The sequence below is a fragment of the Prionailurus bengalensis genome, chromosome B4, assembly GCF_016509475.1.
Source record: "Prionailurus bengalensis isolate Pbe53 chromosome B4, Fcat_Pben_1.1_paternal_pri, whole genome shotgun sequence".
Lineage (NCBI taxonomy): Eukaryota > Metazoa > Chordata > Mammalia > Carnivora > Felidae > Prionailurus > Prionailurus bengalensis.
In genome coordinates this window covers 126323038-126348177 of record NC_057358.1, presented here as the reverse complement: position 1 = coordinate 126348177, position 25140 = coordinate 126323038, and the positions used below count along the sequence as shown (strand labels likewise).

The following is a 25140-nucleotide window of genomic DNA, read 5'->3' as shown; positions in this document are numbered from 1 at the left end:
TTGATATAAATGGTATCATACTTTACAGAGCATTCTACAACTTTCTTTGGGCAATCTATCCACATGGATGCATATAGCCTAATTTGATGGCCACTGTTTGAATATGCCACAATTTATTCATCCATTCTCCTGTTGATGGAATTTTGGTTGTTTATAATTTTCCACTATTGGAAAATGGCCCTAATGAATATTTTCTGTACCTGTTTCTTGGGTCTGCTGTGTCCAAGAGCTGCCTGCATATTCACTCTTATGAGACAGTGTCAGATAGCTCACCAAAATTTTTTACATTCCTACTGGTAGTATATGAAATATAGTATTTGCCAGTCTGAAGGGTGTGAAATGTTATCTTATTGTGTTTATAGTTTGTATTACTCTAGTTACTAGAAAGGTGTACGTCTCTTCATATGATTATCGTCCATTTGAATTTCCCCTTCTGTGAATTACCTATTCATATTCTCATTTTTCTAGTGGAATATCTGAATAATATTGGGGCATGTGAATTTCTTTGTGGGTATTTAAATAATTTAGAGGGGTTTATTATATATTCTGGATAGTAACCCTTTGTTATATGCACTGCAAAATATGTTCTCCTTCTCTGTGACTTTTACCTTTTAACTTTGTTAATGGTGTGCTTATTAATCACAAGTGAAATCCAGATGTGGTTCATTTTTGCAATCTTTTCTTTATGACTGGTCCTTTTTTGTACCTTTTTAAAGAAATAAATTACTATGTCAAGGTCATAAAAATATCATTCCTTATTTTCGTCCAAAGGGTTTAAGGTCTTCCCACCTCCCCCATTTAGATGTTTCTTTTCAGATGTTGTAGAGGAGGGGTCTAATATTTATGTACCCCAAAGTGCTTGTCCAGAAGAAATTTGCCTAATCCACTGACTTTTAATGCCATTTCTGTCATATATACAATCCTCTTGTTTAACAGACAAGGGGAAAAGCATCTGATGAGGCGAAGGCAAGTTTCGTGTCCATCTGTCTTGGGCACCTCTGTTCTGTTTCATTGCTCTATTGGTCTAACTATGTTACAAGCCCATGCTGTCTTACTCCATAACAAACCTGAATATCAGGTAAGTGAGTCCCTATGTCTCGTTCTTCTTTCCCTTCAAAATGTCTTTACGACTCTTGGCCTTTTGAATTTTTACATCAGATTGTCAAAGGGAAAAAGGGACTGGATTGGAATTCTGTTGAATTTATGTATTAATTAGTAAGATCTCCTTGATGTTGACTCTTTGCAAACACGAGCACGGTATATTTCAATAATAGTTTAAAAAATTCTCCTTGAAGATCTTCAGGCAATTTTTGTCAGAATTATTTTATAGATATCCTTAATTTCTGTTGCTATTTTGAATGGTATATTCCTGCGTATACTTAATATATATTAGTATATACTTAACACCTACTTTATACACACACACACACACACACACAATTATATTTTCTAATTAGGTTCTGGGTAGTGCTAAGAATGCCAGTGATTTTTAAAAAACTGAATTGAGTAATCCAGTTGAATTCTTATTTGTTCTATTAGTTTGTAGATTGTCTTTTGTCAACCATCATGACATCTGTAACTAAAGGCAATTTTGTGCTTTCTTTTCCAATTCTTACATTTCATTCCCTTTAGTTATTATATTGGCTAGGACTTCCAGTCAATAGTTATTAGAAACAGTGTTAAAGGCATTCTGGTCTTCATGATTTGAGTAAGAAAATTTCTAAAGTTGGAGCACTTGGGTGGCTCAGTTGGTTAAGCATCCAACTTCGGCTCAGGTCATGATCTCATGGTTTGTGAGTTAAAGCCCTGTGTCAGGCTCTCCGCAGTCAGCAAGGAGCCTGCTTTGGATCTTCTGTCCCCTTCCTGCTTTGCTCCTCCCCACCCCCCCACTCTCTCCCTCCCTCTCTTCTCAAAAATAAACAAACATTAAAAAAGAAAACTTCTAAAGTTTTACCAGTTATGTCATGTTCACTGCAGATTTTTGGTTGCCCTTTAACATTTAAAAAAAATTCCCCTGTATTCCCAGTTTGCTAAGAGGTTTTTTTTTTTTTTTTTTTAATAATACTTGGGGAGCTGAATTATATCAAATGCTTTTTTCCCTCTATATCTATAGAGAAGATTATATGATTTTTCTCTTTTCATCTGTTAATACTGTATGTTAGTTTCTTTTCTGACTTTGAATCATACTTGAGTTGTCATAAACCTTATTAATCATGATTTAAAAATGTTTGCTGCTGGATTTGATCTGCTAGTATTTTACTTAGAATGTTTCATCTATATTTATGTGTGGTTGGGTAGGAATTATTTTTCCCCTACCATTCTTCCAAAGTTTTGAAATTGAGGTTGTATTAGCTTCATAATTGAGATGAGATTAGCTTCATGAGTTGTATAGGTTTCCTTTTGTTTTTATTGCCTGAAACATCAATTTTCATAATCATTTTCATTAACTAAGGATTTTATGTTTCTTATAAGTTTAGTAAAAGTTGCCTGTAAAAACACTTACGTCAGATGTTTTTTTGAAGGAAGAGGCTTTTTCATCTACTGTGATGATTATTTGATCTTATTTCTAGCAATCTAATTTTATGTTTTTGTTTACCGTCTTTTATCTATGCTTCTTTTATCTTGCCATCTCTTTTCATAATTTTCCACTTTCCTTGGCAAATTTTAATTACTTAGTGATGATTCTTAATCTATTAACATATATCCCATACATTTTTAAAGTCCAAACTACTTTTTTTTCAGCGAAGTCTAAAGTTATTTACTATTCCGAGACAAAAACCTTTATGCTTTAACTGGTCTTTGGAGAGTCTCTTCTCACCATCTCATGTTACATTGTAGCCTAAAACTTGCTTTGACAATTTTTAAACACACAAAAATTATTTTTTAAATTATAATCAGTAATTAAATGTGCTTACAAATTTAAGAATTTCTCTCATCTTAAAATAAGGCCTCCAAATTGTTTGACCTTCCTTCCCTGGAGGAGGGGGGGTGTCTATGTGACCCGCTTCCATCTTGGTAGGTTTGTGACTCCTTTGACCAACACTGTGTGGGGGGGAAGGGACACTTTAACTTTGGGGACTGGGTCATAAAAGGCGATGTGGTTCCCCCCTGGAACAGTGAGCTGCGATGTGAGAAGTTTTAACTGTTCAGGGGCCACCATGTGGTGTGGACACTGAGCCACATGAAGTGGCCATCAAAGGCATCCTGATCGCAGTCCTATCTTGAAGTCATCCAAACCCAAGCACAGACATGTATGTGAGGGAAGAAGCCTCCAGATGATTCTAGCCTCTAGCTGTTGATGCCCTACTGTCTTTGAGTGTTCCCATCTGAGGTGCAGAGTAGAGATGAGGTCAGAGGTCATAAAGCAGAGACAAGCCATCCTTGCTGTGCTGTGTCCAAATTCCTGACCCACCAGAATCCGTAAGCATAACAAAAGGACTGTTTTAAGCCACTATGCTTCGGGGTAATTTGTCACACAACAACAATAACTAAAACATGGTTGTTTCTGTTGCCCAGACCTTAGCTATGGCTTTATTTTTCTTCTTGCTGAAATGCATCCTTTCAGTGCTTTTTAAAGTGATGTTCTATGGGGCCAGATTTTCTTAGTCTTTGTAGAACTGACTAGGTCTTTACTTTGCCCTCACTCTTGAATAATGGTTGACAGTTCTTTATTCTCCACAGTTGAAAGATATTATTTCTGAAGTCCCTTCTTACTCATGATAGACTAATTATTGTTCTGTTCTCTCATAGCTTCAAAAAATATTTTAAATCTTATCAATATGGATTTTTAAAAGTCCACCAGGGAGGATTAAACAAATTTGTCCAGACTTCTGGTGCAATGCGTCTGAGCCCAAGGCGTTTGTGTGAGTTGTGGTAACTGAAGAAGTGTGGGTTTTGTGGCCAGGCAGATCTGATTTTGAAGCAGAGCTCTGGCCCCTTGCTCCCTTGCCATACTGATCTCGGGCGAGAAAATTCTCCAAGCTTCCTTTCCACCTCTTATTATCTGCCTTGCAGAGTTAATGGGAGAAGCCAACAGTGGCATGTGCCTCCTAGATGTCTGTTTCAACGAGCGTCATTATCCTGCCTTTGCTCTATGCTCTACCTCAGGCCTCACAGGTTGTTGCAAGAATTAAATGAAAACATGCCCAATATTATGTCTGGTGCATACTAGGCCCTCGATAAATGTTACCTTGTTTTTATGAGTACTATTCAACAGAAGAAAGTTAGATGAGGTGGTGGCTTAGCAGAAAGAACAGGAGCTCTAGCATGGAAAAGCTTCGGGGTGGGGCGGTGCCCAGCAGAGTCTGTGGTGCGTGCGTGGGCAAGTCCCGTGTCCTCTCTGGTCTGCTTCCCCCGAATACAGGAAAAGTAATTCCTGCCTCCTAGTGCTTGGTGGGGGCCTGGCTGACATGTACAACATTTGGCAGGTTCTGGGTAAGAAAGCCGGGCCCGGCCCTCTAAGCCTGGAGAAGCAGCCTGGAAGGCTCGGTCGTGGCCACCTGGCGTGAGAGCCAATCTCTGACAGGGCTGCTCCTATATGACCTTCCCAAGCGGGTGAGCTGTGACGCTAAGCCAGCAGACAAGTGCACAAGCAGGTGAACGAACACTTGGGCAGTCTACAGTCCTGCCCCCTTGGCTGGCAAACACAGGGCCACTTTCAAACCGTTTGATGCCCCAGTCCTTCCAGGAACTACTGTTCTTCCAGATGTTCCTAACAGTGAAATCAGAGGCATTTGGTGAAAACCCAGAGCGAGACGGTAAAGGCACCTGCACTGGCTTGGGGTCCAGGTGTCCTATGAACTGAAATCACAGCAGCAAATGGAAAACACGGGGCATGTGTGTGTTTTAAAAGTAGAAACCCTATTTTCCTCAGCTCCATTAGGATTCAAAGTTCATTGCCTGCCGGTCTACCTTTGCGGTCTAATTTTGCTAGAAACTGCTGCTTACAGCAAAGAAAGAACGTCTGGCTACTTTGGTTCACAGCATAGGCTCTTTCAGCGAGAAGGAATTAGGAAGAAAAGAGTGAAAAGGAATTAAGGAGAAGAAAGGAGTCAACTACCTTTGAAAGAGGCCGTTCTGGGAAGAGGTGGTAGAGACCCGCCGGGGTCATGGTGACAATCCCCACCGTCACGTAGTGGTCAGCCCGCGCCATTCATGGCGGCAAGGATCGTGTGGGAGTTATAAGATAGATGGAGCTGGCCCCTGTGGTTGGGGGAGGGGGCCCGTGAACAGAGGGCTCTTTTTCCTAATTAGCTGTTTTTATACAGGGAACACATGACCCAAACACAACCACCAACTGTGTCTTTGACATATACAGGCAGAAAGGGGGAGCTGGGCTTTTGTCTGCCGCAAATTCTTTCAACTTGTCCGTCACCCAAGCTGCAAAACCCAACAATGAGTCGGATGAGCAGGACCGTTGCAGACAGTTTGCTAAATGGACTTGGAAACAGGTATTATTTCAACCCACTTAGGCTTGGAAAATACTGTAAAAGTGAAATTGGGTTACTATCTCCGTCTTTTCTTTCCTAAGAGATCTGTGACCATTTCTGCCATTTGTCTGAGTTTCCGGTGTGTCCCCAAATAGCACATGGTTCAAAGAGAAATAAACACACTTCAAGTTTTTCTTAGTGATAAATGCAACCCTTTCGTAGAACCCTAACTGTTCTACTGCCCCAACTTCCTTTGTCACATTAACTTAATATGAACCAATGAATTTCAAAGAATACTGCCAAGTGAATTACTTTCCCTGTTGAATGAAGGGTACTCAGTAATATACATAATCAGTTTAAGACCCAGCAAACTGAAGAATAAGGGACAAAGCGAAAAGGGAAGCTGGCTTTGTGGATGTGTGTTATGTATGTATATCGACAGGTGTGATCCTGTTGATTCTTTGATTTTGAAGCAATGAAAAAAATCTCAAATATTTTTCAAACATTCGCCTAACTGAAAGCAGTTACGCACAAGTGATTTTCCCAGAACCAGAGGTAACATGTGCTAACACTAAGTAGGCCGAGCTGGAAGTCATCAAAACGCCATGCTTGAGGGCACTGCCCAGGTAGCAGCCACCAGAGCACTTCCATCCGTGGCTCAGAGAGGACGACCCCCATCTGTAGCCATGGCGCAGGCCAGCGCAGAGAACTTCCCAGTGCGGAGATTAAAGAAATCTACAACAAAACACTTCTCCAACTGGGGAAACACAGTCTTTCATGGACAGAGCTGTTTAGAAAAAATAGTGCCGCCTTTGTTTCACTACATACTCGCTCCGTTGTATAGCACAACTGGAAAATGGTGACAAGACCATAAAAAGCTGGATGGAAAAGTGTCAAATTAAACCCAGAGTGAAACCCAGAGCTGATTGGCTTAATTGGAGATAATGAGAAATGAAACCACATCTCTGCTTGCAAAGTAAAATAGTGAGCAAGACGCAATTACCCAGAAAACGTACCAACAGCCCTTTGCCGAAATGCCTAGAAATGTGAGGCCAAAGCACTTTGAGATTTCAAATGTCTGGATGATGCCTTAAAGTTTCCCTTCACTTTGCTAATGATGACCTGGACCCAATGCATCATCCATTCTTTCCAGTGACAAGTAGAAAACCACGTCCCACAATGCAGCATAGCAATCGCCCCAAGTTGGTGTTAGGTTCCTGCCTGCGGACCATGATAAGCGTCCCTGGGCAGAGATTTCCAGGCCCGTTTATAATGGAAGCAGCAGGTGTGTACTTGGGTAGGGAGGTGAGGAGGACCCAAGGGAAAAAGAACGTAAAAGTCCTCTTCTAGGGATCCGACTGGCGCACACTGTTAAAGAAGCTTTAGCCACTCTCCCCACTGCTGGAGCGTCAATCGAGCCATGTGCAAATGTTCAAACTCAGAGGCTTCTTGTGCTTCCCAGTCTTGGGAAGTGCACACAGTGGAATTCTGCAAAATAGTCCCCGGAAGCAGGATTCCCTGGGGACACCCGGCAACAGGGGTGCACAAACAGTGCTATCTACTCCTCTTTAAGCTCAGATAGTACTCTCTGTGTGAGAAACTGCATTTTCCAATTTGCATGCTTTTTAGCACGCAATGCCATCTTTCTCCCCGGAAGTCCTGATGATGATGTGTCCTTCCAGAACACACACATTTCAGGGTGATGTCCTTGTGGGCCCAGGGACAGGAAGTGAGATCACGGCTGGGTCTGGAGAGGTGGACTTCACGTGTGAAACCCAGAGAAACAGGGTTTGGATATGAGGAGGGCTAGGGCGGCCTTACCAAAGCTGGGGGCACTATGCAAGGTCATGTCCCGGATCACCCTGGTGCCGAAACAGGACCACATCAGGAGGAACTGCTGGGCCACTTTCTTCAGGGACCCTTGTCTCTTGGCAGCCACCTACAAGAAAGTGAACGGCTTAAACAGGGGTCAACTCAACCTTTCCTTTATGACTGTCTGTCTGAAAAATGATAGGAAGGCTTATGGATCTCCAAGTTCAATGCTATGGAACAATGGCTTTTTGACTTTCTGTTTCTACCAGCAAAAATTCACTTTAGAAAATGAAAGCTGATGTCGGGACCCAGTTTACACCGCAGACGAAAGAGAGACGCTGACCTGGCTGAATCAGGGGAAGGAGACTCAGGGTCCTGCCTCCTGCAACCCCCGCCTCCGGAGGGGGCCCAGGCCTCTGCTCAGAACCCCAGGGCTCCGTGGCTGCTGAGGAATGCTCAGACAGCTCAGTGCGGGGCTCTGCATCTCCCAAGTGCCACGAAGGTGAGTGTTGGGGGGCAGTGCCGGGGCTGCTCCTCCCGCTCCAGCTTACCAACCTTCACAACACACCGGTCCACCATGGTGTCTAGCCACTCGATGTAGGACTCGATGGGAGACTGCTCCTCCAGGAGGTGGTCAAACTCCTGGTACACTGTCAAACAAAGGAGAGCCCCCACACGTCACTGCAGCTGTGTCTACACAGAGCCACAGCTTAAAAGATCAAAGGAATAAAACTGAATAAAAACAAAACTCCAGCCTCAACGGAGCACTCAGGCTTCAGAAAGCACACCCCGACTTACCTTTCCAGGCTCATCTTCGTAGCCTGTGAACACCGGAAAGCCCGGCTACCACGGATAGCTTGCATTCCCCCCAACAAACCCTGCTTTTCTCAGGCAGTTCCCTTCGCTCGGACCGTCTGGTTCCTCAGGGCCCAGCCCAGCCGAAATGGCCCTTCTTGTGACATCCTTTTTCCCCTCCCCGGGCCCCTCGCCAGCAGAACTGATCGCTCATCCTCTGTGCTTCCACGGCATTTTATTATCCGTATTCCACCTTTACTGCATCACTGATGCTGTGTTACGGTTGTGAGGGCGGGGGTGTCTCCCATGCCAGCTCTCTGTCCAACCTTTTTCTTAGCTGAGGCTGTCCCTAGCCTCACACAGCCGTTATCCAGGACGTGCTTCCTTGCACGAACGGGCACAGACATCGCAGCTCCCTTGCTCTCTGCCTCATGGTAGGGCTTCTGAACCACAGCTACGTTGGGCAAATAGCTCTAACCAGCCTCTCGGAGCTTGGCATGTAGCAGATGCTTACTCATTGTTCACAGCGTAAAGGAGACAATCTCCACGCCCTTAGTTTCTGCACTAGTAACAGGAGGACCATTGTACCACTGATAGCCTGTCTTCAGCTGCATGTCAGGTAACTGAGTCTGGAAGGGCTGTGTGATTGGTGAAGTCAGCAGAAAACAGAAACACTGCTGTGGTTTGGAACATCTCTTCTGATTGCCGTTTCTGTGGTTTGGTTTTTCTTTTTTTTTTTTTTTACATGTGGAGCTCAGTAAACCAAACCATGCATTCAGACCCACATGTTTCTAGAGTTTTAAATTTGCCTGGGAGGTTTCCGTCGTCCCATTCTGTGGGCCTGGCCAATGCATTCCGTTTTCCTGAGCTGAGGACTGCCACGGAGGTCAGCTGCTGGGGCCAGGAGATCCAGACAGTTTAGAATGAGAAGGGGCTGAATGAGAAGTCTGTGTCCTCTTATGGACGAGGAAGCTATGTCCCAACGAGATTAAGTGACCCCTCAAAGGCAAAGGATAAGTGAGGGCGGCCAGAGCAGGGACTGGAGCCCATGCCTCTGACTTCCCTGATGTTCCCATTCTCCTGATAGCACTATCACCTCGCAGGTGGTGAGGCAAATGCTTGCGGCTGACATTTACGGGGTTCTTGCTGTGTGCCAGGCACTTCCCTAATGACACGGACACTCTCACCCCACCTACAGCAACCTCGAGAATGTGATACAGCAGTTGCTCAAATGTTTGTTGAATGAACGGATGAACAACCTGAGAAGGCAGGTATGATTTCTACTTCCCATTTTACAGATGAGGAAGTGGAGGCACTCGGAGGTGAGTGACTTTCTGAAGGTCTCACAGCTAGTGAATAGGAGAGGCAGGTTTCAAACACAGCCTGACTTGACGCTCTCCTCCTAACCCTGGCACTGTACCGGCTCCACACTGTGTGCCAGGCACCCACACGGTGCGCATGCTGCCCCATTTAATCCCTCCACATTGTCCCCGTGTCAGAGACTTGGAAGCCAGGGTCACAGTACACTGGAGCCAGGGTTTGAATCAAGGTCTGCTGGGCACCCCGACTGTCTGCTCTTACCACAGTTATTCTCATCAGTCTGCCCAAGTCCTGATGTGCACTTGTGAATTAAGGGGAGCCTTCCCAGGCACGGCCTGATTCACAGAGGTGATGGAACCCCCCCTGAAGCAGGAACGTGTAGGTTTGACAACTAGCTGTAAGGAAAGGTCGATGCACACACACCATTGGTGCAGCACACAGCTGTGTTCAGGAACTTACTTCTCAGCTGTCTGGTGGGAGCTGCAGGATGACGCTTGTGTGCCAGGCCACCTGCCTTGAGGGCTGGTGCCCTTGCTCAATCCCCCCTGTTCCAGGCACTGCATCATATGGCATGTCCTCTTTGGAAACGTTCAACCATTCGTAAATTACTTGTTTGATTTCTGATTGGCCATTAGCTCTAAGCTCTACATGGGAAGGGCAGTATCCATATTATTCACTGCTTTTTGTCCCGCTTCTAACACAGTGCCTGGCCCAGGACAGGCATTCAGCAAGAACGAGCTAGGTGGACTGAACCTCATCACCCCCTTCCATTAGAAGAAGAGTATGATCATGGGTCTAAAAGGTACTGTTCGATCCCAGGTCTAAGAGAACTTGAAGAGAAAACTCCCCAAAGTTCCTTCTTGGAGACGCTGCAGTAACATCCGAGGGGCTCCAGCAAAGGCTCAGAACCTGGTCCCCAAAGCAAGTGATGGTGACTTTCCCCTGTGCATTTCCCCTTTGTTTTCCTCCACAAAAGGTGCTGAGTGGGGAAGACAGCGGGGTCTCATGCTGTTGGGAGTCGTATCATTCTGGGTTTCTGCTCATCTGTTAGGCCCTGCATAGACATTACTGGCACCTGTCCATGGCTGGCCTGGGACGAGACCCTGGGGACACAACCATCAGGGGTACGGCTAGTGCTGTTAGGGGGCAGACACCAGTGCTTTCCATTGGCCTTGTAGCGGGCAATAGGGACAAACAGAACAGGAGGCATGATCGCAAGAACTTGGAAAGACCCTGCAGCTTCTGGGACTTGCCCATATCTCATCATTTTGTCTCCTCTGCTCTTCCCAGTGGGCAACACCAGTACGTGGTGGTGACACGCAGGTTTGAGCGCAGCCCTGTCACCTGGGGTGAGGCTGACCACTCTCTGGGACTGAGTCTGGTCCTCTGTAAAACGGGGGTGGTGGGTATCTTCCCCATGGGCTGATGTAGAGAATTAATGAGATCCCGAGTGTGGTAGGTCTGACACAGACTAGGCAGTCTGTGAGCTCAGTCATTATTTTCGGGAGCATCTCTAAAGCTCTTACCAGGGGAAAGCAGGCTGGGGGCTGCTGTGGAAGATGGGACAGTGTCCATGGAGCTCTGGGGAAGAAGCCCTAGGGAAGGTCCAAGGGGTTCAGGTTACAGCTGTTCCAGGTGCTTTTGGAAAGGGCTCAGTGGGAAAGAGGCCCCTAAGAGGAACTTCCTTGTTTATAAACGCCACATGCTTAGGCTGGCTGAAGAAGGTTCCCTCAAGAGGACATACAGAAGGCATATACAGGAAATCTGAGGGGCCTGGGGCTCTTGGGAGAACAGACCCCTCTTCTCGGGATACAGCCACTGTGCAGCTTCCTGAATAATGTACTGTCAGGATCTGGGGCCTCACCCCACTCGGAAGGTAAGAGCACCCCAGCTGTCACATCCCCCCCACCTCCAGCCATACTCAGCACCCACCTTCCTGAGAGCTGGTGGGAGGAGTGTGGACTCACCGTTCCATACTCCTCTCCTCCAGAGGCATGAGAAAGGAAGGCTGAGCACTGAGGAAGTTGCCAGTAGACCCCCATCTGGGGCGGCCGGGTGCAGGATGCCCTGGGCAGCAGGCTGTGGGGGCGTTTGAGGAACAGCAGAGATGTGCTCACAGCGGTCATGGTCTCTGGCCTCCTCAAGTCCTCCACTACTAAGAACAACCAACCTGACCTTATCCAGAGAACACGAGGAGCAGTATTCCTCCAGTCTTGGTCCACAGGGACGTGAACATATATGCACAGAGGTAAACCACCATCCATTCCTTCTCCAACATTTACTGTGATTGAAAGGTTCACCTGCCAATAGGTGGGCTGACTGACCCTCTGCTGAAAAACAGGCAGCCCGTCTGCCTCCAGGCTGACATACACTCAGACAGACAACAAGCTTTTGTTCTCATTTTTGTATGCCACCTATGGAACTATTTCTGGCACCGAAGGGTCACATCCGGAGCCTTTTGCATAACACTGTGTGCTGCCCAACTGGACCAGGCCCCCTTTTCCCCAGCAATGTTGACACACGTCCTTTTAAATCAATTAGCCCTCCCACCTGGGCTGACCCATTTAACAGGAACAATAAGAGGGAAGGGATCCTAGGGGGAAGGACAGGGTGGGACTCTCACTTAAGTATTTACCAAGATACATTTTCTTTCTTTCTTTCTTTTAAAAACAAAACCAGAAAAGACACAATCCTTGGTGGAACATCTTACACTGGATGATGAGTTTCCGGTGCTCGTCGCGGGAGTCTTCCATGGTGTAGAGGGTTTGCTTGGTGATGCTGTTGAGATCCACGTTCCTCCAGTCTTCCAGCATTTGGAATGTGATGTCTGCACTGTGGATTACTGTCCGAGATGCCTATAATCCAATCCAATCAACTCATTAGCTCATGGGTTGTTAGGTTAAAACCCCTGCATGTTATTTTCTTTTTAATGAATCTGAATATGGTATTTTGCAAACTACTTTGAAATTAACTAAGGAAAACTCAATTTCAGGAAATCAGCAGATAAGCCCATAACTCAGAAGACCCATACACTCTTTTCCCTTGTGGCTCTCTTTTCTCATCTTTATAAAACATTACTCCAGGGTGGCCTAGGCTAGACCAAACCCTGCTGTTCCCAGTCCCTTTGGTCTTGACCCCTGGGGAACAATGGGATGAAGCCCAGAGATCTGTCAGCCTTCTGATGTAAGCCTGTGGGATGGGAGCTCTGTGCTTAATGATGTGTCTCTAGTGCCTGAGAAGCAACGGGCTCAGACCTGGGAATGGACCTGCTACCCGTGGGCCTATGGTAGCTTTAATCCCCCAAATTTTACAACGTGTGTTTTTCATATGAATGCATTCTGAAGCAGTTTATGGTCTGGCTTTCTATTTTTGCTTTTTGGTTTTTAGGTAACTATAGTGATGAAAACAAGTATGAATAACTGAGAGGGAAGGAAAGGGAGACAACACCTTAAGACTCAGTTGCTTATTAATATGTCTGTGGTGTATATATGTGTGTGTGTGTGTGTGTGTGTGTGTGTGTATGTGCACGCACATGTGCATGCATGCACATGCTCCAGCACAGGCTTAACCTGTGGTTTCCTCAGCAAACCCTCATGACTGGAAAACTTAAATTTGCAAGTTGGAACAATATTTGGAACCACCGAGTTGGAACAATACTGATAAAAGTAAAGAAACATTTCCAGAATCATCTCCTTCACCTGCATATTTAAAAAAATGTCTTTATAAAATGGAAAACAAAAGATTTCCAATACACAATGGACATTAAAAGTCTCTTAATGCTTGTGAATTTCCAGACAAAGGTAAATACTGATAACCCCTTTTACCCACAAACTGTCCAAGGACAAGTAAACTCCTGCTTAAATCACTACAGAACTCTTTGAAGGTCAGAGGCCTAAACTATATGAATATATGAATATATGAGTTGGGTTAGTCTCTAATGATAATCAAAACAACTAAATGTAACGGTCTGGTATTCTGGACTAAAATATACTTAGTTCAAATCCTGGCCTTGCTGCTAACCAACTGACTGATTTGGGGCAGGCTAACAGATTCATCTCCGTTTCCTGATCTATAAAATGGAGATGTCCTAGTGTCTGCCTCTTAAGGAGGGCTGCCGTTTGAGGACTCCTTAAGATAACGTTTGAGAGAGCATCAAATCCTAACCACTAGACCACCAGGGAACCTTCCCTGAGATAATGTTTGCAAAGGGCACAGTTTAGGGGGTAAGAACTCAATAAAGGAGCTGCTGTTATTTGGATCTGTTCTCTTTGTGGTGAGGCAGGGACACATCAGGGCCGTGGCACATGGCATCCCTGCCAGCTAGAGGTTTCTTCTCTCACCCTGCCATCACGTCACAACTGAAATGTCACACCCACGGACAGGCCTTCTCTAAGCACTCTATCTAAATTGGACTTACATGCTCCATTACTCTCTATTTCCACTTTGTTTCCTTCATAACACTTATCACTTTTAATTGGTTTTTGTTTAAATGTTTTTGTTTTTGTTTTTCTGCTGAGGGCAAGTATCACTAAACACAGTGTCTGGCATACAGTAGGCACTCAAAAGACTTTGTGGAATGCACCGTTGAGCTAGGAATGCCAAGTTGCTTGCTTAGTGTATCTGAAAGGGCCTGGGTATTTAGAGCCTGGGTTTAAGTGTTACTTGTATGTGTTTAGGAAAGCTCGCTGGCATATTAGTTAAGATGTTCGATGGTGTTTCATTCCTATCACCAGCCCCAGTTCCTTTGGGCGATCCAGAAATGTGTCTGAGCGCTGTCCTGTGAAGACGGAAAGGTAGCATTTATACGAATTAAAATATGCACTGTCTGTGTGGGAAGTGGAGAGAGTGCACAGGTGTGTGCAGATGGCTGTAGGTACAGATATGGATATTTTTACCCATGCGTGCATTAAAGGGTCAAAGGCTTTCCTAAACTGTCTGAGCTGAGGAGGGAGGCACCAAAGCCAAGCCTAGTTCTCTGATACATCCCAAGCCCAGCTCTTCCGAGCTGGGGAAAGAACCAGAAGGCATACACCCTTGGACATATGGCAGTGTTTTTCTATTTTGCCAATATTTGTTTTCTCTCCCAAATCCCACTAATCTGTCAGCCTCTGCCCCATCCTGAACAGTGCCCAGGTATGGCCTCTCTCCCAGGCAGCAGAAACACAGAAGCGTTTCCCTCTGGTTTTCAAACCACCCACTGTGCCATTGACACCAGGGGCAGGGCAGGAAGAGTGAGTGCTTGTGGGTGTAGTTTTGTATTTTCGCGGTCCCGGCTGGGAGGCTTCCTTCAGGCCACTCTAAGCAGAAACCCCTTCCTTCAACCTTGACCTTGAATAACTGGCACCAACCCAGAACAAGCAGTATAAGGGAGAGGAGGCAAACCCAACACAGAGAGGGCAGGCAAGTGACAATGTGAGTGAGGTGGGCCAGCCAAGTATGACACGAAGTGGGGCTGACAGGGAGCACAGTGCCTGCTGGGGAGCTCAGCCCATCCACTTGATCCCTGACCTCAGAAATGTGGTGCTAGGGCTGTTTTGCTATCATCTTCCAGTTTCAACTTTTAATAAGGAAGTAAAAACAAGTTTGGAACACATGCAAACCACCCACCTGAGGGCCCATCTGCAGCCACCAGTTTGCCCCTTCTCCTTTAAGATCATTGATATTTCTTTTTAAATGTAATGTTTGCTTATTTTTGAGAGAGAGAGAGAGAGAGAGAGAGCGAGCATGAGCAGGGGAGGGGCAGAGTGAGGTCGGGGGATGAGGGCAGGCAGAGGATCCCAAGCAAGCTCCATGCTGACAGCAGAGAGCCTGGATGCGGGGCTTGAACCCATGGAATTGTGAGATCATGACCTGAACCCAGTCGGAAGCTTAACTGGCTGAGCCACCCAGGTGCCCCTGAGATCACTGATATTTTAATGAATGTTTACAGGCTGCCTTAATAGACTAAGATTCCCTTCCTTAAGGTACAAACGCAAGGTTTTATACCATCAAGTTACAACTAAGGAGTTAAGAGTGGGCTCTTCCACATTTCATTGTACACATTTTTGTTATTTTTGAATTTTTTATAGTAAGCATATGTCACTTCTGTGCTAAAAAGAACAAAAATCTGGAAAAAATAAATAAAAGTGGGCAAATACTTAACATACTGTGTACAGGCTTTGAACTCTTCTGAATGACACATACGTAACAAACCATGCTCTTTATCTGTTTGCATCATTTCTCTCTGTGGCTCACAACTGGGGGGGATGCAGTCTCTGGAGACATTCCTGACTGTCACAACCAGGGTGGTACCTGGGGGTGGGTGGTGCTTTTGGCATCTGGGCACTCGCGTGCGGGTAGAGGCCAGGGATGCTACTAAATTATCTCCAGTGCACAAAACGACTCCCCACAGCAAAGAATTATCCAGTCTCAGATGTCAACGGTGGCTGAGAAATCCCGATTTACTGAAGGGAAACGCAAGCTTGGGCACCAGAGAATATGTCTGAAGGGTTAAGGGGCAACTGACATCAGAAATTATTTTGTGTATTAGTCCCAACTATTTAGTGATTGCCTAATGTTTTTATTCTTTATCAGTAGAAATTAAAGGTAACAGTAGGACTGTATCAAGCACCTACTGTACTGTATTAAACTATTAAACAGCCATACCCTGACAGATCCTCTCAGGAGTTGTTTTCATGATTTGTCTCCCATTTGCAATGACTTCGTGGTCATTAGAACACATGACACAGGACACATACCTGGCAGAGATGATTTAGTGATGTCTGCCGTCTCAGAATTTGGGAAAACCTTCTCGACACTGCAAGAGAAAAGCATTAGCTTAAAATATTGGCATGCTGTATGGTCCCACCCGGATTTTCCAGGGACAGAATTCAAAAAGTAGCTTATTTCCCTAAATTTGTCTCACCGTCCAACCCCATTTTATGTACCCACTGGCAAAACTCTGCATTTGATTCTTTGTTCTCCCATGCGGACAACTATTCCCTAAAATGGCGATATTTGGGGTACATATTTCAAAGTCACCAGCCTGCCACACTGGCAGGTGTGAGAAATAGTGGTGTCAATCAACCGTGAGTAAAAGCAATTATTTACTTGTCTTTCATTTCGCTAATTGCAAGCTCCATCACTTCTCCCCATAAATAATTGCTGGAATCGAGTGGAAGCTTTGAAGAGGGCCCTGTAAAAGTAGTATATCTAATAGGGAAACCTGATTGAGCCTCAGTGGTGTGTGGCACTAGGGGCCGCTTTTAGGATGAAATCCTGGGCTGCACCTTGAACGTGGCTTTGCATTCATAATCGGCCGTTTTTATCAAATCATCTCCATGATCTATTTGCATGTTTTGATGATCCTGTTTACTATAGTGATATAGTGTGTGTGTGTGTGTGTGTATATATATATATATATATATATATATATATATATATATTATATACATAGAGAGAGAGAGAAAGAGAGAGAGAGTATATAGCTGATGGTTTGAAGTGGGGTGATCTTAAATCTGCAGATTTCAGGACAGCAGGCAAGCCACGTCCCAGTCCCAGGTCTTCATTCCTGCAGAGCTGTCTGGAATGGCGTGTGTTTCCCCTCCTTGCACATTCTCCAAGTGCACCCGAGGTTCCCTGGGCAGAGCGGGTTCCTGCAGGCACCCACAGGTGGAGGACCCAACAGAACTCCAGGCTGCCAACTTTCAACAGGTTTGTTTGGTCAGCACAATTAAAACGGGTGCAGGGCACTCTTCTCATTAATTTCTGAACTGGTCAAGAAACAGAAATTTCCCTGGGATTATTCTAATTTGTACTCAGAGCCAGCTTGGTTTGAAAAATAGGGCGTGGGGTGGAGGAATGGACTGGGGGGGGGGGCTCGGGGCACAGATGAACTTCTAATTTTCCAGACCGATCAATCGTTAATCCTTCTCCTTAATTACTTTTTCTTTAACTTTGTGATGTGGAATTTAGTGCTCACGAAGAGAAAAGAACTGAGGGCTGCGAAATAAAGCAGGCTTTATCAATAGGTGATGGGCACTGCAGGAGGCCTCAAAGCATGTCTCAAAGGGCTCCCTTTGCCTGCAGAGAGAGGGTAATTTGATCGCCTTCATTTTCCTTGCTGGCACTTATTCCGGGCAAGAATGGCAAGCTGTATTCAAATGGTGCTTGAAGAAACATATCTTAAAACTTTGTTTTGCTTAAAATCATATCATCTTTGTTTAATAGCACATGAGTCTTCCCACAAGTACAGAAACATTGAGAAAACGAAATAGGACCAGTTTTCTCAGGCAAAACTAATGATACAGAATGGCTGGTGATGCTTAGCAGAAAAAAAAAAAAATCACAGTCCTAATCCCCGTAGGAGAAATATTAATTTGGCTTTCTCATTAGGCAGAGAATTGAATATGTGAAGCCCTGAAGCGGTTTTCTGTCCCCTCTTACCACCATTTTGGGGGCAGGGGATTCTGGGAAATCTCCAAATTTTGGAGTCGGACAGACCTGAGTTTGACTTCTGGACCCTTCTTACCAGCTGCATGGCCGTGTGGCTTTGGGGAGGTTTCTTTGCCTCTCGGAGCCTCATCTGCAGGATAGGGATACTGTTCCCTACATCCCAGAGGAGGCATGAGGATTAATGAGAGGAGATGGCAGTGATGAGCAGAAACTTTGGTGTCAACAGACAGACCCGGGAGCAAATCCTGCCTTTGCTACTTACCGCCTCTCTAAGCCTGTTCTATTTTCCACAAAAGGAGAAAGGTGCCACCTGTAATAAACCTCCTGTGAGGATCGAGTGAGTTAATGCAGGAAAAGCGCTAGGCTTAATACTTGGTGCTTTGTAAACAGTAAATGATAGCTGTTGTTGTTATTATCTTGTTAACAACCTATGTAAAACGTTTGGCACTAAAATGTTGTTCTCCCTTCCCTCAGCTCCCAAAGTCAGTACTTACATTCAAACTTAATGTTTCTCAAATTTTCTGGAAGGTCATGGAGAGCCACTTTTAGCCACTCATCCAGCTGCTTGGCAAACTTTCGGATCACCTGAGTTAAGCTAGAAAGAGAAATGATCCATTTTAAGTGCCGCAGTGTGTTGCCTAGTCCTCCCAATAGGCCCGGACAGGGTTTGGTTTCCCCTGGTGGTGTTCTGGCTGCACCAGTGTCACTGGGAGCAGTAACCTCAGGGGCAGGACGGGTGGCCCAAGCCCCACCGAGCACTGGTGGGTCTGAGCAGGGCCTGCATAGTGCCCACGGTGGCCACCAGGGGACATGGTGCCTGGACTCTGAGCAAGATGGTGCAGACAGGGGGCCATGAGCCTGGGAACACTGTTTTGCAGACAGTCTTGCCCGAGCGTTGGCCCACCCAGCCCAGCTCTGGCTGCCCCAGCCTCTGGCCACTCGGCAGGAACTGGGAAGCAACAGCCTGTCTTTGCACTGACAAATATCCCTGACCTTGAAACCATATCTGATGTGGAGAGCCCACGGCTATTTGGGGGAAGGGGGTGAAGGGTGAGGGGACAGCAGGTTGCAGCACGAGATGAGAATCTGGGAGACCTTGTGCACCACTTTCAGGCTCTCACTGTGAACACAATGGGCTGGGTCACGCGTTGTCCATGGACTCCTCCTCTGGCATGGCCACCATGGGGACCTCAGAGCCCGTGTTGAGCGTCCACACCATCCTCGCCCCCCGGCAACACTGCCTACCTTGCTCTCTCGGTGTCCCATGGACTCTCCTGTCAGACCCTGATCACCAACTTCCTCCCAAGGCAGTCCCCCCAGGCTTCTCACTCTTTAACTCTGCACTTCTTCACCAACCTTCTCCAAGACCCTCCCACCCACCTGCACACCCTCCACCAGCTGTGGGCACCACTCCCATGTTGCAGGGAACACAGCGGCAAAGGGAGAACTTTCCAGCATTCCACCACAACACAGCTCTCCTCCCCGGCCACTCTGACAGAATCAAGGGCCAACTCCGTGTCATCCCCTCCTGCCTCCTCAGGAACCCCACGTCACTAACCGCCCCTTCTCCAGGATATCCCACCTCTTCCTTTCACCACGCATGTCCCTCCTTAAAAATAAACCCTCTTAGAAATGGAAGGAAAACTTCCAAACTCTTTCTGTGAAGATTACCTTGATCCCAAAACCAGACAGAGGCCCCACTAAAGAGAAGAACTATAGACCAATTTCCCTGATGAACATGGATGCAAAAATCCTCAACAACATATTAGCCAACCAGATCCAACAATACATTAACAAAATTATTCACCGCGACCAAGTGGGATTTATCCCTGGGATACAGGGCTGGTTCAATATCTGCAAAACAATCAATGTGATTCATCACATCAATAAAAGAAGACAAGAACCACACGATCCTCTCAGTAGATGCAGAGAAAGCATCTGACAAAATACAGCATCCTTTCTTGATAAAAACCCTCAAGAAAGTAGGGATAGAAGGATCATACCTCGAGATCACAAAAGCCATATGTGAAACACCCAACACTAATTTCATCCTCAATGGGGAAAAACTGAGAGCTTTCCCCCTAAGGTCAGGAAAAAGACTGGGATGTCCGCTCTCGCCACTGTTATTCAACATAGTATTGGAAATCTTAGCCCCTGCAATCAGACAACACAAAGAAATGAAAGGCATCCAAATCGGCCAGGAGGAGGTCAAACTTCCACTCTTTACAGATGACATGATACTCTATATGGAAAACCCAAAAGATTCCACCAAAAAACTGCTAAAACTTATCATGAATTCAGCAAAGTTGCAGGATATAAAATCAATGCACAGAAATCTGTTGCATTCCTATACACCAATAATGAAGCAACAGAAAGAGAAATCAAGGAATTGATCACATTTACAATTGCACCAAAAACCATAAAATACCTAGCAATAAATCTAACCAAAGAGGTGAATAATCTATACACTGAAAACTATAGAAAGCTTATGAAATAAATTGAAGAAGACACAAAATGGAAAAAGATTCCATGCTCCTGGATAGGAAGAACAAATATTGTTAAAATGTCAATACTACCCAAAGCAATCTACATATTCAATGCAATGCCTATCAAAATAACACCAGCATTCTTCACAGAGCTAGAGCAAACAATCCTAAAATGTGTATGGAACCAGAAAAGACCCCGAATAGCCGAGGCAATCTTGAAAAAGAAAACCAAGGCAGGAGGCATCTCCATCCTGGACTTCAAGCTGTATTGCAAAGCTGTAATCATCAAGACAGTATGGTACTGGTACAAAAACAGACACTCGGATCAATGGAACAGAATAGAGAACCCAGAAATGGACCCACAAACGTGTGGCCAACTAATCTTTGACAAAGCAGGAAAGAATATCCAATGGAATAAAGACAATCTCTTCAGCAAGTGGTGCTGGGAAAACTGGACAGCGACACGCAGAAAAATGAACCTGGACCACTTTCTTAACACCATTCACAAAAATAAACTCAAAATGGATGAAAGACCTAAATGTAAGACAAGAAGCCATCAAAATCCTGGAGGAGAAAGCAGGCAAAAACCTCTTTGACCTTGGCTGCAGCAAGTTCTTACTCAACACATCTCTGGAGGCAAGGGAAACAAAAGCAAAAATGAACTATTGGGACCTCATCAAAATAAAAAGCTTCTGCATAGCGAAGGAAACAATCAGCAAAACTCAAAGGCAACTGACAGAATGGGAGAAGATATTTGCAAATTACCTATCAGATAAAGGGTTAGTATCCAAAATCTACAAAGAACTTATCAAACTCAACATCCAAAAAACAAATAATCCAGTGAAGAAATAGGCAAAAGACATGAGTAGACACTTCTCCAAAGAAGACATCCAGATGGCCAACCAATACGTGAAACATCAGGGAAATACAAATCAAAACCACACTGAGATACCACCTTACACCTGTCAAAATGGCTAACATTAACAACTCAGGCAACAACAGATGTTGACGAGGATGAGGAGAAAGAGGATCTCTTTTGCATCGTTGGTGGGAATGCAAGCTGGTGCAGCCACTCTGGAAAACAGCATGGAGGTTCCTCAAAAAACTAAAAATAGAACTACCCTACGACCCAGCAATTGCACTACTAGGCATTTATCCAAGGGATACAGGGGTGCTGTTTCAAAGGGACACATGCACCCCCATGTTTATAGCAGCACTATCAACAAGAGCCAAAGTATGGAAAGAGCCCAAATGTCCATCGATGGATGAATGGATAAAGAAGAAGTGGTATATATATACACTGCAGTATTACTCGACAATCAAAAAGAATGAAATCTTGCCATTTGCAACTATGTGGATGGAACTGGAGGGTATTATGCTAAGTGAAATTAGTCAGTCAGAGAAAGACAAAAATCATATGACTTCACTCATATGAGGACTTTAAGAGACAAAACAGATGAACATAAGGGAAGGGAAACAAAAATAATATAAAAACAGGGAGGGGGACAAAACAAAAAGAGACTCATAAATATGGAGAACAAACTGAGGGTTGCTGGAGGGGGTGTGGGAGGGGGAATGGGCTAAGTGGGGAAGAGGCATTAAGAAATCTACTCCTGAAATCGTTGTTGCACTATATGCTAACTAACTTGGGTGTAAATTATAAACAAACAAACAAACCCTCTTATTTCTCTGCACTCTTTCTTCAAGGTACCACCCTCTATCCTCCACTTCACACGCATCCTTCTTCAGGAAGCCCATGGCTTCAGTCACCATCTATACTCACTCTCGCAGTTCCAGAGCAGAGGTCTCCAGAACTCCAGACCAGCCACACACAGGTCCCCTCCATTTAGCATCCCCAAGGCACATCGACCTCAACACGTCCAAACTGAACTCCTCACTCCTCTGTCAGACTGGTTTCTTTTCTTACGTTCTCTATTTCATTGGGAACTCCACTTCTCATGAAGTTTTTGTTTGACTTTTTTATGATGAAAACATTTTAAATATACCCCAAGATAGAAGAGTATAATAAACCTCCAAGAACCTGTGACCCAGCTTCCATAACTAGCAACGTTTTTCCAGTTCAATTTATCACATGCCATGCTTGCTTGTCTGGAATGCTTTGAGCAAATTCAAGATGTATGATTTCAAAAAGTTCGTGTGTGTTTCTAACATGCCCTTATATATGTATGTATGTATGCACTGCCACATTTAAAACCACCATGCCATTAGTGTACCTGACACGATGAACAGCAATTCCTATTAGCTAAAGCCCAGTTGGTACGCAAATTTCTCTATTTCTCTCAGAGATATCTTTTAGTCTCTTTGAAGCAGGATCCAAATACGGTCTACACACTGCACAAAAACATTGCCTTGTTCTATTTCCAAAGACTTTTTAAAAATTCTGTTTCATGGCATTGGTTTGTTAGCAACATCATGCTGTTTGTTCCCTGTCATGTCCCACACTCTGATTTGGTTCATGTCTTCCTTATAGTGCCATTTAACACGTTCATCTATCCTGCATACTTATAGACTGGCAGTTAGGTCTAAAGAGGTGATCAAATTAAGTTACATTTTTTTTTAAGACACGAAAACTTTGTAGGTGGCTCTGTGCCACCCGCTGCATTACACCATGAGACTTAAAATGGCTGGTTGTTCCTCTTTTAGTGTATTTAGTTTTGAGACTTAGTCTCTCTTCCTATCACCACATACTACAGGTTTCATCTCCAAGTTGCCTCTCAACCTCATCCAGTTTTCCCCTTTTCTCTCTACTTCCAGCTATCCTCCTCTCTCACCTGGGCCACTACAGCAGCTTCTACAAGTAAGTACAAGAGCCTACCCTGCTCTGCTCACCTTCCCACCTCAACCCCACATTGTGAGAGGGATTCCTCTAAAACACTTGCAATTTTGATCTGTTTCACCTTCTGGTTAAACACCCCTCCCCTGCCCCCCAGTGCTTTCACATTCTTTGTTTGTTTGTTTGTTTGTTTGTTTAAGAGTGTGAGCAGGGGAGGGGCACAGAGAGAGGAGGAGAGGAGGAGAGGAGGAGAGGGGGAGAGAGAGAATCCCAAGCAGGGTCTGCACCAGCAGTGGAGAGTCCCATGTGGGGCTCAAACTCATGACCTGAGCTGAAATCAAGAGTCCAACACTTAACCGATTGAGCCACCCAGGTGTCCCTCACATTATTCTTAGGATAAAAACCAAAATCCTCACCATGATCCCCAAAGACCAGCCTCATCTTAAATTTTCTCTCTTCATCTACATTTCGGCCCCACTTGCCTCCACCCTGTTCTTTCCCATCTCAGAGCTTTTGACCTGGGCATCTTTCCATCCAAGAGCATCCAACCCTTCCTTGCCTACTCAACTCCTCCTCAGGTATCACATCCACAGGAAAACCTTCTCTGAAGCCCCCTAGACTAAACTGGAATCTCTGGTTTTTCCCCTTGAAGGACCTTGTAGTTGTGATATTTGGTAACTATGCACTAATTTGTGTGATAATCTGGTTAATATCCATCTTTCCCACTAGACTGCATGCTCCAATACAGACGGCAGGGACTGTGCCTATTTTGCTTATCACTGTATGTTCAGCCATTAGCGTAGCACCTGACACCAAGTGGGCATATAAGGAATGTTTGTTAAATGAAATGAATGAGTGAATAGCCCCCAATCCCTAGCTGGGCAGATCTTCGACATATTCCCCACAGGACCCTATCCACACTGTCCCCACCTTTATTTCTCTGACTTCAGCTCCTCCCACTCCATCACACCCCACCTCACCAGCTTACTCAGTTCCTACAGCACCAGTGCCCTTTCTGTTTCCTCAGGTCCTTGACAACCTCACCAGGGCCTTTGCATCTGCTGTTCCCTCAACCTGGAAATCTCCTGCCCCAGATTGCAGCCTGTTCCCTCCCTCCCCTAACAACTTCACAGGTTGGTTCAGTATTGACCACAGGATTTGAAACTGCCAGTCTCCCCACACTCCCAGCTCTACCAACTATTTCAACACTCTTGAGCCTGCCATGTGTTTTGATAAGAGTAGTTGGCTTCTGGGATGAACATTGAGTATAGAAAGGCAAGGACAGAGCAGGGGGAGATCTGCTTGAAGGTTATTGCAATAATCCAGGCAAGAGACTGGCCTGGATGAGGGGTGGTAACCATGGAAATAATGCAATATAGTCAGATTAAAATATTTTGAAGGCAGAGCCAACCAGGATGCCCTGGTGAGTGGATGCGGGTGTATGAGGAAAGACTGTTGCCAAGGATGTCTTCATGAAAGAAAAATGGTCTATGCACCGCCTGTGCCTAGCAGAGTGCCTGATACCCAGGAGGCACTTAATAAATGCTGAATACTGAGTGAACCAAAAGTACTGCACATGTAATAAAGCCAAAGTTCAAAACCACCATCCGTGATGAGCACACTGGATCCAACTTCTACGTGAGAAGACTTCCCAGAACATTTGGCCACTCTTGACAGAGGTCAAACTTTAGCTAAGTGTCTGGAGTGATCATCCTATCACTGCCGGACCATCAAGGAGGGTGGCTTACCATTCCCTGCCCACGGCACCTTTCCCAGGAGACATCACCTGCGGCTGGAGAAGAGGAGCCGCCCTTTGTGCGGTGCCGACTTCCCGTGTCCCCTTCTTCCATCTCGCTCCCCAGGCTGGCACTCCCAGGGTCGCCCTGCTCCTCTAGTGTCACACCTTCTCCTCCTCCCTTTTGTGCAGGTGGCTCCCACATCTATAACTCCAGCTTTGGCCCTGCTCCTGCATCTTAATTCCATACTTGTAACTCTCTGAATGACCCCCAGCCATGATGCTGGCACAACAGCAACAGTGTTAATGGCGGCCGCTTTGTAATGAGTGCAGTGT

General features: G+C 45.3%; 1 protein-coding gene across 3 annotated transcripts in view; it reads right to left on the bottom strand.

Moving 5' to 3' along the window:
- RFX4 (regulatory factor X4) overlaps positions 1-25140 on the bottom strand; it is a 164622-nt gene that overhangs the window by 29733 nt on the left and 109749 nt on the right. For all 3 annotated transcript variants that reach the window (XM_043562415.1, XM_043562416.1, XM_043562417.1), the window contains 5 exons: positions 18284-18384; positions 16094-16152; positions 12067-12211; positions 7797-7891; positions 7251-7368 (listed from right to left, as the gene is read on the bottom strand). In XM_043562415.1, coding sequence (XP_043418350.1) covers positions 7251-7368; positions 7797-7891; positions 12067-12211; positions 16094-16152; positions 18284-18384 — 518 coding nt within the window. The remainder of the gene's footprint in view (positions 1-7250; positions 7369-7796; positions 7892-12066; positions 12212-16093; positions 16153-18283; positions 18385-25140) is intronic.